This window comes from Oryctolagus cuniculus, chromosome 2 (genome assembly GCF_051225735.1).
Source record: "Oryctolagus cuniculus isolate XC-2025 breed Fujian yellow rabbit chromosome 2, ASM5122573v1, whole genome shotgun sequence".
NCBI lineage: Eukaryota > Metazoa > Chordata > Mammalia > Lagomorpha > Leporidae > Oryctolagus > Oryctolagus cuniculus.
This window is the reverse complement of record NC_142868.1, coordinates 136,579,562-136,599,390: the sequence shown is the minus strand read 5'-3', so window position 1 is coordinate 136,599,390 and position 19,829 is coordinate 136,579,562. Positions and strand designations below refer to the sequence as shown.

At 40.9% G+C, this 19,829-nt stretch overlaps 1 protein-coding gene across 30 annotated transcripts in view; it reads left to right on the top strand.

Annotated features, from left to right (window-relative positions):
* ZNF638 (zinc finger protein 638) overlaps positions 1 to 19,829 on the top strand; it is a 166,219-nt gene that overhangs the window by 135,182 nt on the left and 11,208 nt on the right. For 27 of the 30 annotated variants that reach the window (XM_051842786.3, XM_051842783.3, XM_051842785.3 and 24 more), the window contains 3 exons: positions 1 to 126; positions 13,388 to 13,425; positions 18,324 to 19,542. In XM_051842786.3, coding sequence (XP_051698746.3) covers positions 1 to 126; positions 13,388 to 13,425; positions 18,324 to 19,542 — 1,383 coding nt within the window. The remainder of the gene's footprint in view (positions 127 to 13,387; positions 13,426 to 18,323; positions 19,543 to 19,829) is intronic. The other 3 variants (XR_016230291.1, XR_016230293.1, XR_016230292.1) reach the window with 1 other exon arrangement.

The following is a 19,829-nucleotide window of genomic DNA, read 5'->3' as shown; positions in this document are numbered from 1 at the left end:
GCAATTCTTCAATTAGATAGTCCTGAGTCTGCTCAGTCAATGTACAGCTTTCTGAAGGAAAATCCACAGAACATAGGGGACCATGTGTTAACCTGCAACTTATCTCCAAATATAGAGTCTTCAGAGGTAAGTGGTTTTTGTTTTTGTTTTTGTATTATCTTTTGTGCTTTTAGTTTTTTTTTTTTTTTTTTTAAGAATTAATTATTTATTTGAAAGACACAGTTACAGAGGAGAGACAGAGAATGATCCTCTATTCATTGATTCACTCCCCAGGTGTCTGTAGTGGCCTGGCAGGCTGAGGCCAGGAGCCTAGAACATTATCTGGGTCTCCCATGTGGGTGGCAGGGGCCAAGCACTTGAGTCACCTTCTGCTACTTTACCAGGTACATTGGCTGAGAGCTGGATTGGAAGTGGAGCAGCCGCAACTTGAATCGGCGCTCATATGAGATGTCGGGTTTAGAGATGGCAGCTTAACCCATTCTACAAGGCCATTCCTCCATTTGTGCTTTTAGAAAATGGAGAAAGCATAAAGTTCTTTCTCCCAGAAGTTACATTCTGAAGATGATTTGAAGAATTTTTCTTGGGCAATAGTCAAACTGGTTCTGAGTTTAGATGTTCTTTTTTTCTCCTCCCTCCCCTCCCCCTCTCTTCTTGGTTTTGGAAAGTTACAATCCAGGATTGGAAGAGTCCCATCGGTTCATTTGGTGATAACATTCTTGCTGGCATAGTCCTTAGGTAGGACAACGCAGTTCATGGCAAAAGACACAAAACACACAGAACTGTCAGTATCTGGTCAGTCTCTCCCCATCCGCTTCAGTCTCTCTCATTTTAAAGCTACCATAATTGAATCATGGAGAGTGAGACATGTCCCCCTAATATAATCACACCCCAAAGGTCCTACTCTTAAACACCATAGACAGATTAAGACTTTAGGGACTAAAGCTCATGTGTTAGGGAGAACAAATATTCAAACCATAGAATTCCACTCCTTCTCCCCCAAAAGTTGGATTCTTTATACATACAGCATACAGTGGTTGCATCTCCAGCAGTTCCAAAGTCTTCACCAAGTCCGGCATGAATTCAAAAATCCAAAGTCTCATCTAAGACTCAGAGCAAAGTGCTTCAGCTGTGAGCCTATAGAAATCCAGGTGGCATGCTTCCAAAACAGTAGTGGGATAGGCACAGGCCCTTATACATTCTGATTCCAGAGGGGGAAATAGATAAGTAAAACATATTAATTGGCCCCAAACAGACTGAAACCCAGGGCAGATGTTGAATCCTGAATCTCCCAAATCCCCAAGGCTTTGGGCACAGCCCATGCTTCAGTTCTTACCATCTTCTGTTGCATGTTGGTAGCTCCATAGTTCTGAGGTCTTGATAACCTCCCATACTCCATATTGCTATTTTCTCTACCTTTCTGGGGTCTTTAATTTTATTGACACAGCTTTACTAGACATCACCTCATTGGAAGCTCCTCTGACCCCTGAGCCTCTGACCCTGTGGCAGACTTCTGCCTCACCTCCCAGTCTTTCTTTGAATTCTTGGTGGAAGCTGCCATGAACTCAAAACTCTTAAATCCTGTACATAACAACCCATCATCATGTGGACTCCATCAAGTTTTGCTTCCTGCAGGAGCTGTGCCTGCAGCTTTGGAGTACTTTGATGCATGAATTGTGAGATGGTCTTGGGGATACTTATGGACAGGGGTAGGAGTTGTTTCCTTAAAATAATTCTGGTTTTCTATGCTTGGAGCATATGATGCAAGGTGGGGCTGGAAAGATTTCTGGGATATCCTCAAGACAAGTTTGCTGTTGTGCTAATGTGAAGCATTCAATAATATTTTTCAGGGGGTTCCTCAGCCTTACTGATTTGTACTTTTTTTCACTCTGTGCCTGGACAGACAGCAGAATTTCCCTCTTTAAATTGTATATTTTGCCTTAAATCAAGCTACTGCTTTCAGATACTGTGTGCAGTTAAAAGTAACCAAACATTAACTTGATGCTTGCTTTCTTTCCTTTTGAAATAGCTTTTCTTTTAATCCTATTATTCTGTGAACATTTAGAAATTTTCAATGTTTTCCTTTTATTTGAAAGGCAGAGGAACTGAAACAGAGAGAAAAATCTGTCTATATGCTGGTTCACTCCCCAAACGCTTGCAACAGACAGTGCCGGACCAGGCCTCAGCCAGAGACCTAAAACTCCATCTGGGTCTCCCACATGAGTGGCCAAGTATTTGAGCCATCATATGCTGCCTGCCAGGATATGTGTCAGCAGGAATCTAGATTGGAGTGGAACAGCAGTGACTTGAACCAGGTGCTCTGATATGAGATGCAGACTTCCCTGTGGTGTCTTAACCTAGTGACTGAGCCAAATGCCCACCTTTCCAAATGCTTTGTTATTTAGATGCTTCCTCTACCAGATTTCCTTGCTAGTCACTTTTGAACACAGTTCATCTAAGTTCCTTATGATGGTGTGACAAAGGAGGTCTTTACTCCAGTTTTCCATAGAATAGTCTTCCATTTGCATCTGAGATATTGTTAGCATGGCCTTTACTATCTATATTCCTATTCACATTCTGGTTACAACTACTTAGCCATTCTAGCTCTTCTCTCATCTTCTCAGCCTATCCCAGAATTACTGATAAGGCTTTGCTTAAAACAGTCTAGACCTTTTCTAGCCTGCTGTTTAGCACTCTTCCAATCTGTTAGAAACCAATGCCAGAGCTGCCTCCATATTTATAGGTGTAGTTATAATGTTTCCTAGCTCATGCAGGAGGTTAAGAGGGCATGGCATACCATGCCCCCCAGGAAAAGCACTGGTCAAGGGCTCAGCACACTGAGATCCCCAAATATGTTATGACTGCTGGCAGGCAGCAGAACCCAGGCACATTTCTCCCACCTCCACTTCCTGTTGAGGGGCCTTGTAATTGTCAACTAGGTAAACAGCTCCGGGTTGTGGCCCAGACCCCTAAGACCACCTGGAAGGCTATGTAGGCTACATGACCTTCAAGCTGATTGGAGAATCGTAGAGGCTCCAGTATCTGCTTTATCCTATAGAATTAGTGTTGCTACCCTGAGCTAGCTACTCCCCTTTGCCTGCCCTATTTAAAAAAAAAAAAAAAAAAAAAAAAAAAACTGTGCCCAACTGTTAATAAATGAACACATTCACTGAAACTGTCTCCGGTGCTTGTCAAAGAACACCATCTCCGCACCATCCTGACAGTGTGGGCCTCACAGGACGAGCCCACAACTGGCGCTCAGACAGGGAACTGAACTTGTAAGGTAGGCAAGGGTGGAGCCCTCCCTGCTAGGTAAGGAGGCATCACCCATTAGTCAGGCCCCCATTCCCTCTCTGCTAGGTGAGAGGGTACCTCCGTCCCTTTCTAGGGACCCCCCACCCTGTTCATCAGCTCCAATCTCTCTGTGCTAGGTGAGAGGGTACCTCTGTCCCTTTCTAGAGGCCCTCACTGTGATCGTTGGCTCCAACTCCTCTCTGCTAGGTGAGAGGGTGCCTCCATCCCTTTCTAGGGTTTCCCCGCTGTGATCATCAGCTCCCCATGTGGATCTTCTATTGTTCACCTATGATAATTTTCTTGGTACCCTTGTTCTCTCTCTGGGACTCCTTGTTACCGCTCCATTGGACTGGTCTGTTTGTAGTTCATTCTTTCGCTTTCCTGATTGTTACCTACTTTTGCCCTTCACTATGGGCCAGATCCCGAGTAAGGACCCCAGGCCTAAGCTCTTGCAGGCTTTGTTGGAAACTCATGGCCTTAAACTAAAATGGGAGGAAGCCAAATGATTTTGCGAAACCTCTGTGGGCATGTGTCCGTGGCTTGAAGCAGTACACATTTATGATCCATCCGTCTGGGAGAAGATTCATAAGCCGCCCGTCGGCAGGAGGTAAACACCAACATACCTGCCCCCTCCCCAGTTGTTTGACCAGGTAAAGCTTTGTGCCCTCCATGCTTGCCTGAAGGAGGGGCCCCACTCAATCTCCAAGGCTGCATCGAAAAGCCTCTGAGGATCTTAAACTTCCTTACCAGAATGGAACAGGCTGTACACAGCAAGGTCACTCATGAGGGGGCCAAGAGGGCCCTGATCTGTGACCTGATATGGGAAGGCTTAAATAAGGAACACTGTGCTGCGATTGCCCCAGTGCGTATGAAGTCGCTAGATGAGTGGATTCTCACATGTCAGGATATTGGGGTGCACTCTTCCCAAACTGAGAAGCTCACCCAGGCACTTAATGCCTAGACAGAGATACTTTCCCAGGCTCTGACTTCTGTGGTACAGGTTCAGGACCCTGAATTCCTCCATGTTACAGTGGACACCTATTCAGGATTTATAATGGCAACTCCTTCAACGGGTGAAAATGCCCCTAAGGTTATTGCTCACTTCCTGTCTTGCTTTCTTGTTATTGAACTCCCACTTTCCATAAAAACTGATAATCGCCATGCTTATACATCCAAAGTGTTTACCTCCTTTTGTGTTAAATGTGCCATTTGTCATATCACAGGCATACCCTGTGACCCCCAAGGCCAAGGCATTGTAGAAAGGAGATGTTAGGACCCTAAGCTTGAAAAACGGGGAGGGAGTATGGTACCCCCCAAAAGAGTGTTAACTTTGCTCTTCTCACCTTAAATTTCTTATAAGTCTCACCCTCTGGAGAACCACCAGCAGTGAGACACTAGAGACCTCTCACAGGCCCAACCCAGTTGCCCCTGGTCTGATGGGGGAACCTGACTACCCAACAGTGGAAGGGACCTGATCCCCTTATAACAATGGGAAGAGGTTTTGCTTGTGTCTTTCCAGATATCGCTCCATAGCCTGTGTGGATACCCACCGGAAATGTCAAACCCTGGACCCCAATCTCCAAAAATAAGCCAACTTCAGCACCTTTCCCTAAACGAGCCACCAATGAAAAGACCCTGGAAGAGGAGGAAGCTTGTGCCCTCCCAACTCCCAATCCAACTGGCTTGATGCTGGTGGTGCTGATCTGTGCAGCACTGATGTCAAACTCTCAGGCTGCCCGTGACCAGGCTAGGTCCCAGGATGGCCCTGGCAATTTGACTTCCTACCCAAATACACAGTAACTGGACCGGACCCTAGGACCAGTCCTTCAAGGACGTGGTCAGGCAAGTGGTAGAACAAACTAAGAGGGCCCTTGGACTGATCATCTCTGCCGTTATATTCATTGTCACTGTGGTAGCCGGTGTGGCGGTCGCCACAGTTTCCCTCGTCCAACTGTGCACCCCCAGTGTGTTCACTTCACAACTGTTTGTGTCACCAATGTGCCTGTCTTAGACTGGGAAACTGGATATTGTAACTTGGCAGCCTATATCAGGGGCCCTTAGGATGAGGAGTTTTCTCAGGTGCCCTTCAATTTAACCCAGAACTTAATGCCACTCACATTTCTATCATGGTGGTTACCACCTTGACACAGGGACTGGTTGATTACTGGTGGGGACTCTTGAAATTTTGGTTCCATCCCTATACGTTGATTATTGCAGTCATGGTTATTGTGGATTGTAGCTTATTGATCTGGTTTTTCCATGCCACACTAAGCAGAGTCACATCTGTCAAGCGAAAGGCTGCTCTGCTGGCTGAGATTTTGGCCATAGTATAGTCCACCCTAAAACTGTGGGGGAGATGTGGGTGATCCTGTGCCTGACTGGGAGACTGCCTGCCTAGCCCATGCAGGAGGTTAAGAGGGCCCCTGGAAAAACCCTGGTCAAGGGCTCAGCACACTGAGACCCCCACATATGACCTGACGGCTGGCAGGCCGCAGGGACCCAGGCACATTTCCCCCACCCCCCTCTTCCTGTTGAGGGACCTTGTTGAGAAATGTTCCTTCTATACCCAATTTACTTAGAGTTTTCATCATGAAAAGGTGTTGTATTTTATCAGATGCTTTCTCTGCATCTATTTTTTTTTTTTTTAAGATTTATTTATGTACTTGAAAGGCAGAGTTACAGAGAGGCAGAGGCATAGAGAGATGTCTTCCATTCTCTTGTTCACTCCCAGTTGGCTGGAACGGCCAGCCAGAGCTTTGTCAATCTCAAACCAGGAGCCAGGAGCTCCTCCCAGTCTCCCCCATTGGTGCAGGAGCCCAAGGACTTGGCCCATCTTCTGCTGCTTTCCCAAGCCATAGCAGAGAGCTGGAACAGAAGTAGAGCACCTGGGACTCGAACTGGCACCTATATGGGATGCCTGCACTGCGGGCAGTGTGTTTACCTGCTACCACAGCGCTGGCTTCTCTTTGCATCTATTGAGATAATCATATGTTGTTGTTGTTGTTGTTTTAATGACAGGTAGAGTTACAGATAGTGAGAGAGAGAGACAGAGAGAAAGGTCTTCCTTCCATTGGTTCACACCCCAAATGACTGCTACGGCTGGTGCTGCGCCGATCCATAGCCAGGAGCCAGGTGCTTCTTCCTGGTCTCCCGTGCAGGTGCAGGAGCCCAAACACTTGGGTCATCCTCCACTGCCCTCCCAGGCCACAGCAGAGAGCTGGACTGGAAGAGGAGCAACCGGGACTAGAACCCTGTGCCCATATGGGATGCCGGCACTGCAGGCGGAGGATTAACCAAGTGAGCCACAGTGCCAGCCCCGATCATAGGGTTTTTGTACTTCAATTTGTTAATGTGATGTATCACGTTGATTTTGTGAAAGTTGAACCATCCCTGCATACTAGGGATAAATCCCAATTGGTCCAGGTGAATGATCTTTCTGATGTGTTGTTGGATTCGATTGGGTAGTATTTTGTTGAGAATTTTTGCATCTATGTTCATCAAGGAAATTGTTCTGCAGTTCTCTTTCTCTGTTGTATCTTTTTCAGGTTTAGGAATTAAAGCGATGCTGGCTTCATAGAAGGAGTTTGGGAGGAAATAGCTTGAGAACAATTGGAGTTAGTTCTTCCAGCTAGAATTTAGCAGTGAAGCCATCCAGTCCTGGGCTTTTCTTTTCTGGGAGGGTCTTTATCACTCATTCAATTTCTGTCTTGGTTATGGGTCTTTTTATGATTTCTTTGTCTTCTGGCTCAATTTAGGTTGGTTCTGTATGCCCAGGAATCTGTTCATTTCTTTTAGGTTTCTTCATTTCTTGGAATACATTTCTTTGTAGTAATTTCTGACTATTTTTTTTTTATTTTTATGGTATCTGTTGCATTTCCTTTTTTATTTTCAATTTTATTGATTTAGGTCTTTTTTTTTTTTTGGTTAGTTGGGCCATTGTGTCAATTTTGTTTTGATGAGCTTTTGTATTTTTTTTTTTCAATTTTGTTTGTTCTCTAATTTAAATGATTTCTTTTCTCCTACCAGTTTTGAGTTTGGTTTGCAGTTGTTTCTCTTGGACCTTCAGATTTATTGCTGACTTATTTATTGGTATCTTTCCAATTATTTGATATAGGCACTAGTTGCTATAAACTTTCCTCTTAACACTGCTTTTGCTGTATCCCATCAGTTTTGAAATGTTGTATTGTCATTTTCATTCATTTTCAGAAATTTTTTGATTTCTCTTTTGATTTATTCTATGATTTCTTCATTCAGGAGCATGTTTTTCAATCTCCATGTGTTTGCATATGTTCTAGAGATCCTTGAGTTGTTGATTTCCAGCTTCATTCCATTGTAGTCTTTATTTATTTATTTGAAAGGCAGTGCTTTCCCAGGTCATAGCAGATATGTGGATTGGACGTGGAGCAGCCAGGACTCCAACCAGCACCCATATGGGATGCCAGCACTGCAGGCAGCAGCTTTACTGGCTATGCCACAGTGCCAGCCCCTTGATTTTTTTTTTTTTTTTTTTTTTTTTTAATTTGCTGAGACTTGCTCTATGGCCTAGTATGTGATGAGAAGAATGTGTATTCTGCCACTGTGGGGTGAAAGGTTCTGTAGATATCGGTTAGGTCCATTTGTGTCAATTAACTCTGTTGTTTCCTTGCTGATTTTCTGTCTGGTTGATCTGTCCATTGCTGAAAGTGGGGTGTTGAAGTCCCTTATTACTATTGTATTGAAGTCTGTCTCCCTTTAGATCCTTTAACATTTCTTTTAAATAACGAGGTGCCCTGTAATTAGGTGCATATACATTTATAATAGTCACATCTTTCTGTTGAATTAATACCTTAATCATTGCATAGTGCCTTTTTTCCTCTCTTTTAACAGTTTTTGTGTTAAAGTCTATTTTGTCTGATAATAGGATGGCTACACCAGCTCTTTTTTGTTCCTGTTAGCATGGAGTATCTTTTTCCATCCTTTTGTTTTCAGTGTGCATATATCTTTGTTGGTGAGATATGTTTCTTGTAGGCAGCAAAGAGAGGGTCTTTTTTTTTAATCCATTTAGCCAGTCTGTATCTTTTAATTGGAGTTGAGGCCATTTACATTCAAGGTGATATTGATAAGGACTTGGCCTGCCATTTATCCATAAATATTCCTATTGTTTACTTTAGATTTCTTTTGTACTTTCACTGGGAGATTTTTCTGCCTCCACCTTTTTTTCGTAGTGGTGACCATGTTTCTGTGTAAAGCACATCTTTAAACATCCTTTGTAAGGCTGGGAAAGTGGTAACAAATTCTTTCGGTTTATGTAATGGAGGGTCTTTGTTTCACCTTCATTCATGAATGAGAGCTTTGCAGAGTACAGTATTCTGGGTTAACAGTTTCTTTCTCTCACGACTTGGAATATATCTCATCATTTTTTCCTAGCCTGTAGGGTTTCTGATGAGAAGTCAGTTGTTGAATCTAATTGGAGATGCTCTGAAAGTTCTCATACACATTTTAGAATCTTTTCTTTATGTTTTACTGTGGAGAGTTTGACTACAATGTGTTGTAGTGAAGACCTTTTCTGATCATGTCTTTTAAGAGTTCTATGTGCTTCCTAGACTCGGATATCCCAATCTCCATATTAGGAAAGTTTTCTGTAATTATTTCCTTAAAAAGGCCTTCTAATCCATTTTCTCTGTCCATGCCTTCAGGAGCTCCCAAGACCCATAGGTTGGGTTGTTTGATAGTATCCCATAAATTTCCAACACTGTTTTTTAGTTTTCTGATTTTTTTTTTTAGTCTGACTGTAAAATTTCTAGTGATTTGTCTTCTAACTCATATTCTTTCTTCTGCCTCACCCAGTCTGTTGTTTAGGGTTTCTACCACATTTTTTATTTGTTCTGTTGAATTCTTTATTTCCAGTATCTTATTTTGATTTCTCTTTAAAATCTCAATTTCATGGGAAAACTTTTCATGTGGTCATGTATGGATTTCTTTAGTTTGTGGATTTGCTTTTGATTACTTCTAAATAACCTTATGATCAATTTTTTGAATTCTGTTTCTGGTATTTCTTCAATCTCTTCATCTTCATATTCTAATCTTGAAGTGTTGTGCTTTTGGGGGGGCATCATGTTGTCTACCTTATTCTTGTTTCTTGAATTGCTGCTTTATTATTAGGCATTTTTGGAGATACTTGCTGGTTTGTTTTTTTTTTCCCCTGTAATGGCTTTTTATCTTTGGACTATGCCTTTGTGGCTTAGTGTCTGCTCTTTCAGTGAACACCCAGAGACATGTGCTGGGTATGGTCAGTGAGCTTTGTCAGTGCTCCAGAGTGAGAGGAGTGTCCAAGGTGACACCCAAGTTGGGAGTGGTAAATCTCTTTTCCTTTCCCTTTCCCTTCCCTTTTGTTTCCTTTTTCACCTTCTCTACTCCAAGGAGACCAGTGCCTTGGTGCTTGCCCTAGTGAGTATAATATTGTCTGCACTGCCACAAGAACCACAGAAAGAATCTGTTCAGTCGTCAGTGTGAGCATGGATCCTACAGCAGTGACCCTCACCCAGAAATCAGGGATCTCCAAGCATGTGCATCCATCCACAGTGACTGCCCAAAGTCCCAGGCACACCCTGTGCCCTCTCTCACAGCCACAGTGTTTTCACAGTCCCAGCACATAAGACTCCCACAGTCACGAGCACCCAGCCAGACTCAGGTGTCTCCTCTCAACCGGCTGCCAGGCCTGTGGACAGGAGCTGGTGCAGCTGTTATGTATGTCCAAAATGGCACCTTCCCTCTCTCGGCTAGTAACAGAATGCCATTGCCAAGTGGTTGGGGAGAAAGAAGCGTGTCCCCCTTTTTTCCCCTCTAGGTTGGCAGGAATACTGTCCTCCACAGAGCTCCAAGCCAGACTCACACTGCTTTATCACTGATAGCTTGGGCTACTGCATTCTGGTCTCACCTCACTCTCCAAAGCTGGTGCTGAAATTCTTGGCTGCTGGGGTCCTGATTTGTGTGCATCCACACCCTCCACATAGATCCACAGTGTCCCTCTATAATTTGTGTGGAGTTTGCTCTCTGACTCTCCCCTGAGACTGCTTCTCTCCACTTTTTTTTTTTTTTTTCTTACTATCTTCCCCTTAGACTAGAGCAGTAAGCTCCCTCCCTATTCTGCCATCTTGGAAATTCTCCTAGATTACCTATTATTTATTTGAAAGGCAAAGTCTCAAGGAGACACAGACAGGGGGAGCGGTAAGGGGAGAGAAAGAGAGATAGAGTAACCGATTTTCTATTTGCCGGTTTACTCCCCAAATGACTGTAATTGCTGGGGCTGGTCCAGGCTGAAGCAGTAGCAGTAGCCAGGAACTCCAGTTTGCTCATATGGGTGGCAAGGGCCCATGAATCTGCTTTCTCAGGCCGATTAGCAAATCCAAAATGGAGCACTCAGGACTTCAACAGGAGTTTCATCTTAGGATGCTAACCGTACAGTCAGTGGTTTAACCTGCTTTGCCATAGTGCCAGCCACTAAAATTGCATTTTGTTAAGTTATGTCATTCATGATTTTCAAGTTTTTTTTCAATTAAGTTCATATTACACAATGGCTATATAAGAATTCTTCCAGCTATATAGTACCCAAATTCTTTAATGAAAGAAGCGAAAGTTTATAAAATTTGTCTTGATGGGTACTTTACTTCCCAAACCCTTGTTCATTCTATTTTATTAAGTTGGAAAGTACATTTGGCTTAATGTGAATGCTTCATTTCACCCTCAGATTTTTGTCACTACAGTTTTTACTACTTAAAATGAGTTACTGCTACTTAAAATAAGTTAATTATGTCTATATTGCTGTCTCAGTACCTCCCCACTTTCGTTAGTTGTAAAGGTTACTTCATTGTATAGAACATTATAGCCTTTAGTTATTTTTTAATGTTTTCTCTTTTTACTTTTTAAGATTTATTTTATTTGAAAGAATTATAGAGAGAGAGGAAGAGACAGATCTTCCAGCCTTTTAGTTGACTCCCCAGATGGCCGCAGTCAGTGGCTGGAGCTGGGCCCAAGTCAGGAGCCAGGAGCTTCCTGTGGGTCTCCTGTATAGGTGCAGGGGCCCAAGCACTTGGGCCATCTTCCACTGCTTTCCTGGGCCATCAGCCGAGAGCTAGATTGGAAGTGAAACAGCCAGGTCTCAAACCAGCACCCATGTGGGATGCCGACATTGCAGACAGTGGCTTAATCCACAGTGCTGGCCCCAGCCTTCTTTAATTATAGATAATATGCATACAAAATCTATAGTACTCAATTCTAAGTATTGAAAAGCAATATTAGCATTTTTAATATCTTGATTATAAATTAAGTAATAATGAGAGTGGTTCTTTAAAAAAGGAAATATATATATACACACTTGTGCACTCAGAGATGAATTTCTTGCATTTTGTTTTTGAAAGGGGAAAGAAAATATCTTCATTATGTAACTCAGATTATGTAGTTTAATACTTCTGTTGAATAGAATCTATTCTCTTAGAGGTATTCTCTGGCTTCCTATTCTAAATGATGGCTATTTGTGTGCTTTGTAAACCAATCCTTTGTTTTCTTTTCATTGTTATTCTGAGTTATTTCTGCTACTTCTTAGACTTTGTAGAGCAATCCATAAAGTGAGAAATAAAGTTTGCTAGAGTACATCTTCAAATAATGTTTTACCCCAGAAAATATGGGAGGTAAATTTTCTGAGTCCTTTCATATTTGAAAATTATTTTAGCCGGTGCCGGGGCTCAATAGGCTAATCCTCCGCCTGTGGCGCCATTACACCGGGTCCTAGTCCTGGTCAGGGCGCCGGATTCTGTCCCAGTTGCCCCTCTTCCAGTCCAGCTCTCTGCTGTGTCCCAGGAGTGCAGAGAGGATGGCCCAAGTCCTTGGGGCCCTGCACCCACATGGGAGACCAGGAGAAGCACCTGGCTCCTGGCTTTGGATCAGCGCGGTGCGCCGGCCACAGCGGCCATTGGAGGGTGAACCAACGGTAAAGGAAGACCTTTCTCTCTGTCTCTCTCTCACTGTCCACTCTGTCAAAAAAGAAAAAAGAGAAAAAAAGAAAAGAACTATTTTATTACTTTCCTCCTAGATACTTTATCAGTAGTTTTTCTAGGTAGAGAATTTGGTGCTCACATTATTTTGCCTTTGATTTTCAGCAGCTAGTACTGTTGGGAAGACCAATTCTTACCATACCTGTAGGTATTCTGTATCTTTGATAATGTTTAGGGCTTATTCATTAAACTAATATTTAATTCTTTTCTGTGCCATCACTTTTAGACATGTTGAAATACATTGGTGAATAGCAGGGTCACTATCCCATGTCCCAATCCTACAAAAATTGTATTTGAATGGAGTAAATAGATGATAAACAGATAACACAAATTTGTTGTCTGTGTGCCTGCATAAATGTCAACAAGTTAAAACTGTTAATGAAACAATCGGGGGGAAAAAAAAGAGTGATCAGTAAGAAGTTGTATTTCTTAGAATGGTCAGTATTAGCCCCCTACAGAACAGTTACTAGCGATATCTGAAGGAAGAGAGAAGCTCTACACATACATATCAAGGAGAAGTTTTTAGAAAAATAAGGGTGAAGGCCTGAGGAACATACTTATTAATGTAGAAATTTCCAGGGAGGATCAGTATGCATAGTCCAGTAAGCAAAATTTTCTCTTAGTTTGTAGCTCATTTCTTTTTGTTTTTTGAAAATTTATTTATCTGAAAAGCAGAGTTACAGAAAGAGAGGGAGAGATACAGAAAGCTCTTTTGTTGCTGGTTCACTCCCTGAATGACCACGTTGACCAGAGCTGGACTAGTCTGGAGCCAGGAGTTTCCTCCAGGTCTCCCACATGTGTGCAGAAGCCCAAGCACTTAGGCCATCCTCTGCTGCTTTCCCCAGTGCATTAACAGGGAGCTGGAGTAGAAGTAGAACAGTTGGGTCTCAAAACAGTGCCCATATGGGATGCTGGCATCACAGGTGGCAGCTTAACCCAGTATGCCACAGTGGTGGCCCCTAAGAGGTATTGCTTTTTGTATTTTCACTGAATGCACTTCATTGATAGGTTAAATATACTTAAAGTCCAGTAGAATTGCCTCTAATAAAATGTCAATTATATTACAGGCGCAAACTGAGAATGACCCAGAACTAGGAAAAGAAAGGTATGTTGCTTTTTAAGTTTTCTAACATTTTTGAAGAGGTTTTTTTTTCTTTTGAGTTTCATTTCTGCATTTTAAGTAATTACTCATAGCAAAAAGTTCCTGTCTTAGAAGGTTTTTTAATGCAAATGTGGGCTTGTTGTGGGTTCTTTCATAGTTGTTTGAACTAGGGGTTTGTTGCTTTCTCTGTCTCATTAAGGTATTTCTTGATTATTTAGAGAAGTTGAGTGTACAAACATAGATTGAATTAAATGTACAAATATGACTTCTTTATAAAATGTTTTCAGAAGGCTGTTAACTAAACTCTAAGCAATATTATATATTGTTGTTACTTTTTCTGTCCTAGAATAATTAAACACAATAATAATGTTTGAACTATCTAAATTGCATTAACTTAAAACAAAAAGGTAGCTTTCATGTGTGTTTTGGTAGTTCTTAAAAGCAACTATAGTTTGAAGAAGGGATTTTTGTCAAAGTTAAATACACTGCTTTTTATTTTCAGAGGATGAAAGCTTAGTTTTCAAAGTCTACGAAGTAGAGACTTATAACCTTGTTTGGGCTGCATAAAAGACACCTTCCCCTTAGTTACTTTTTTATTCTGATGGATACCTTCCTTGTCACCGCTGTTGTCCCACCAATTATTAACCTGCCTCTCACTGTTTTACATTATATTTAAAAATTTATTTTATTTATTTGAAAGACAGTTACAGAGAGAGGTAGAGCCAGAAAGAGAGCAGTCTTCCATTCTGCTGATTCACTTCCCAAATGACCATAAAGGCCAGAGCTGAGCTGATCCGAAGCCAGGAGCCAGGAGTTTCTTCCCGGTCTGCTACACTGGTGCAGGGACCCAAGGACTTGGGTCATCCTCTGCTGCTTTCCCAGGCCACAGCAGAGAATTGGATTGGAAGAGGAGCAGCTGGGGCTTGAACCGGTGCCCATTTCGGGATACTGGCGCTGCAGGCTTGGGCTTTAACCTGCTGTGCCACAGTGCTGGCCCCTGTTTTACATTTTAAATCACTGATTTGGGATATTTATTTTCCTTCCTGTATACTAACTGAATCACTAGTGTTTGCTAGCCCATGTTGTATAAGCATGTAAGTTTGAAATCGCATTTTCATTCTGTTTTAAAGTGTAGTGTTTGTTTTTTGATGTACTGTTTTGAGATGCCTACGAAACAAAATGTCTTACTGGATTTTTCTTCTCAGTAAATATTTCTTACAAAATCATGGTTTAGATAAAGGTGATTGTCAGTACATTGGTAACTTCAAGCGAAACAGGCTTGGTGTATTGGTCAACACACTTTTTGTAGTTGTTGACTTCATCATACCAATTACATTCATTTCCCTAAAGCATAATACCACCTGTCATGTTTGTTATAACAGCTTACAAAGAGCTTCATAAATAACAGTACTTCATGGAGTAGTACAGATAGACCTACAATTTGGCTATAATAACTGTTGCTGCTAAGTAAGTATGTTCTTCCCAAAATTCATTTTATCTATTTCATTTGAGGTCTGCAAGAAAAACTGTTGTCTGTTTGAGAGGCAGAGAGACAGAAACAGAAACAGAGCTCCCAGTCCACTGATCAGTTCACTCCCCAAATTCCTACAACAGCCAAGGCCCAACTGAAGCCAGGAGCTGAGATACAGTCCAGATCCCCCGTGTGGGCAGCAGGAACCCAATTAGTTGAAGCACTGCTTCCAGAGCCTGTTTGGCGTCAGGAGCCAGTGGCAGGTATCCAACTCAGGCACTTGATATGAGATGTAGGTGACTTAATCACTAGGCTAAATACCCACTGTGGTTTTTAAAAATTCTTATTTATTTTCATTTATTTGAAAATCAAGAGAGATCTTCCATCTAACAATTCACTCCAGAAATGTTTGCAACAGCTAGGGCAGAGCCAGACCAAAACCAGAAGCCTGGAATGCAGTCTGGGTCTCCCACATGGATAGCAGGAATCCAATACTTCAGCCATCACTTGCTGCCTCCTGGGATGCCCATTAGCAGGAAGCTAGAATAAAAGTGCAGGCAGGACTCAAACCCAGACACTCTGATAATGGGATGTAGAGTTCCAAAGTGTGTCTTAATTGTTGCACCAAATACCACCTGCACCTAAAATTTTCTTTTGCCATCAGTTTTTTCCCTCTTTTATTTATTAGAGAAAAAGATGTGGGATATGACCAGAACACTATACATTTCTTTTGGAGTAAACTGATGCTGAGAAAAGAGTTGTAGTGGTATTTTTTAAAGTACTTAATGGTTGCCAGCTCATCAGAATGTGATCTTTTTGTTTATGATGAAACTTTATTTAAGTAGATTTCCTATTTAGAGAAGATCTCACATGGATATGTTTTTATAATTTAATAGTAATCCATGATGCCTGTACTCACCCTCTACTGGATAAACAGGGTTCATTTCACATATTTAAAGCTCCAAATAAGGATGCTAGATGATTCATTAGTATTGGAGCTCTGAAATAAACACTGATCTCCAGGATTGTGAAGTCCAAATCTAGTTTCTTGGGATGTGTGTCTTACAGTGTTAACCTTTGTTCAAAATGCCCAGCTTTTATTGTATGCATTTTCTGAAGGTCTTAAAATTCGGGCATTAATGCAGATGAGATGGAGAATGCGAAATCAGATGCCTTCCTGAGATCCTTTTCTGTGCCTTTCCCAGAATGATTTTTGTTTTGCTTTAATCTTTAAAAAGACTTGTTTAACTCTGATATTAACAATGTCATTTATTTGACATCTCAGACTGGCTTTGTAAGCTACCTTGCTCACTAGTGAAGCCTTTGCCTATTTTAGCAAATAGATACTAATGATACTAATATGTGGTAAATGATTTCTGTGAAGAAAACTTTTTTTAAAGACCAGCACACGAGACATATATGGAATTAAACCATTTTTCCACATAGGTGGTCTTTCTCTGTGTGAGGGTGGCACTACTTAGTGATTCATTTTGTGTAAAAATAGTAACTTTTTTTGGTAGTAAGGGAGAACTCTCTCTATGAGCTTGAGCTGGGAACCAAAATTTCCACTATTATCTTTCTATACCATTGAATATTTTTATAGCCCTAATTTAGGGTTAATACTCAGCTCAGTAATGAATGTGATTTTCATTATGGGAAGTGAATTTTGAAATTAAAAAACCAAAGTTTATATTTTTAGAAATAATCTTTACACAACTGTTGTAACAGTGAATGTCACAGCTGTGTCTTTGTCGTTTATGCTGAGCAACAATTTGTATTTTACATAATCCTAAGAATTTGGAACACTAAAGTTAGTCATTGATATTTGACTAATAAAGATGTGAATTGTTTCAAATGACTTTTTCAGCTTATGAATAATAGAATCTGTGTTGACTAAGGTCTATGATTATTGGCTTTTCAACTTAAATACTTAAATTATGCAAGCACTGTGGCATTTGCAACATTTTTTTTTAAAAAGAGAGATTTATTTATTTTAAGTCAGAGTTACACAGAGAGAGGAGGAGATTCAGAGAAAGAGGTCTTCCATCTGCTGATTCACTACCCAGTTGGCCGCAGTGGCCAGAGCTGCACCAATCCAGAGCCAGGAACCAGGAACCAGGAGCTTCTTCTAGGTCTCCCACATCAGTGCAGAGGCTCAAGGACTTGGGCCATCTTATGCTGCTTTCCCAGGCTATAGCAGAGAGCTGGATCAGAAGAGAAGCAGCTGGGACTTGAATGGGTGCCTATAAGGGATGCTGGCACTGCAGGCAGTGGCTTTACCTGCTACGCCACAGCGCCGGCCCCGCATTTGCAGCTTTTGATCAAGAGTTATTTATCTGATCTCATAGAAAAGTTTTCTCCTTCGGAACCTTAAACTTAAATCTTTGTTGGAAGTGAGGGATTTTTCAGTTCATTGACTATCCTGATGTTATAGCACTTTTTCTAAACTTCTGAAATATGATTGACATCATCTCAGGACACAAAACACTGTGTTGCATTGTTAACTAAAGGATGTTTAGCCACCCTTTAAGAAGCTTGTTAAAGGGAATTGGTTGTATGCCTCCTTCTTTGAAAAAGGGAGAAAAATGTTGTTATTCTTTATTGTGAGGTATTGATATGGTTTGATCACTTTCTGATGTCTGTCTCTAACCTGCTTCTAATGTAATTTTGTGAATGTGTTAACTTTAATTTGTGTTGGTAGAATGATAGACATTGTCTTCAGAAGCTAAGATTTTCCTTATTCAGAATAATCTTTGACCTATGGAACATTAATATAAAGATAGTTCATTCTGTCTTTGCTTCCTTGAAAGTAATGAAATTACAAAATCACATTCATTTTCTTTTGATTTGGAAAGACTAGATGAGGTAAGATCAGTTAATCAGTGCAGTTCTTGAAAATGTAAAAGCTATCACATCTTTTTAAAAAAATGATATGGTTAGGAGTATAGCCTTTTCCTACTACCTTTTTTGTTTTTAAAAAAATTCACTTTAAATTTCAGTGCATCACTCATCAATTTCATTATAGTACAGTACCAACATTTTACTGTTTTAAAAACTGTTGGGAGGTTAGGATTATATAATTTGAGGATCTCAAGTTGACATAGTAGGGAGCAAAATTGGTTTTTAACTCCGATGAGTAAAAGGAGCATATCAATGCTTGTAGTTTTGCCATTGTTTCCTTCAAATTAAAGAGAAAGCTTCATTGAGATGGAGTATCTTTTAAATTTTTGTATTGTTTACATATTTCCAAAAACTTCTTAACCGTTTTTACTGTTAATTGGCTGGATTTTCCAAAGCTTATTTATGATACATCAGGAAATCTTTGCAAGTAGCATCCGTAGGATTAATTATAATGGTTGAATCCTCATCATAGTTTGATTTTGGTTTGTGTTCTTTTTTTGTTGTTGTTTTTGTTTTAAAATACTTTTAGCCCTGGTTTGAAAAACAATCCAGTTGATGAAAGTGAGGTACAGACAGCAACTGATAGTCCCTCTGTTCAACCTAATGAGATTGAAGAAGAAATTACTCCTAGCCTACAAACAGAAACTTTGGTACAGCAAGAAGAGCCTTGTGAGGAAGAACCTGAAAAAGGACTATGTAACTCTGGTTTTACTATTGAAACATTGCAAGTTGAAAATCAAGAAGAGGAGGTCAAAGTAGAAATTCCTCTTTTAGCACCCACTCCTACCAGTATTGAGCTATTCACTGAAAATATAGAGGAATCTGCTTTAAATCAACAAGTATTTTCTAATGACTTTGAGAAGGAAGAGGCAGAAATTAATGCTGAAACAGAATTGTCAACATCTGACAGTGCATTTATAAAAGAAAGGAACATCAAAGAAATTCTAGAAGAATCTCCATCTGAAGCAGATTTCCTTTCTGGAATTACACAGTCTGTGGTAGAAGCGGTAACTGAAGTGGACAAACATGAAGCTGTTTCAGAAATAATGCCAGCTGCTTGTGTTGTAACTTTAGTACCAGGAGTTTCCTCTAGCGATGAGAAGGCAGTGAGCAAAAAAGATGTTTCTGAACAAAGTAACATTGATGAACATGAGAAGAATGAATTTGCTGCTAAGGAAACCAGAGTAGATATACAGATAGGAGCAGAGGAGGCTGAAAAGAATGAAGCTAGGATGGTTGCAGAAAAATTGGAAAAGATTATGGCAGCAGTGAAAGAGAAACCTGCAGAAAACGCTGTAATTAAGGCATACCCAAATAAAGGAGTGGGACAGACTATTAAGCCTGATGAAACTAGTAAAACCAGTGTGTTGGCTGTATCGCATGTATCTAACAGTAAATCAAGCATCAAGACTACAATGATCTCTACTCCTAAGGCAAAAGCTACTGCTTCGAAAACTGAAAATCAGAAAAGTTTTCTGAAATCTGTGCTCAGAGATCAAATAAATGCAGAAAAGAAACTTTCAACCAAGGAATTTGGTCTACTTAAACCTGCAAGTGCCAGGTCAGGCTTGGCGGAAAACAGCAGTAAATTCAAAACCACTCAGAGTGGTGTTACCAAAGGAGGCAGTGGAAGGATCTCAGCTTTGCAAGGCAAAGATTCTAAACTGGATCACAAGGACATAACAAAACAGTCTCAGGAAACAGAGGCTAGATCTTCCATCATGAAGCGGGATGACAGCAACAATAAGGTGAGGAGAGTAGAAAGAATGGCTCACTGTGTCTTTGACGTGTTTAGCTCTGTTGCTGTAGCTGTGGAGTAGAAGATGTAATCTTATTTCATGTTTGCACCTGCTTACTTTCAGCTCACCCTAAGCTCCCATGTCCCTTCCTTAAACAGTTTCATTGATTGAAGCCAATAGCATTTTAGAGTGTGAAACTCGAGTTCATAATTTATTAACAGGTTTGAAAAGCATTTGTGTATAGAAGTTGATCAGAAATAAACCTATGTAGTTTAAAGAAAAAGTGTGCAGTGAAT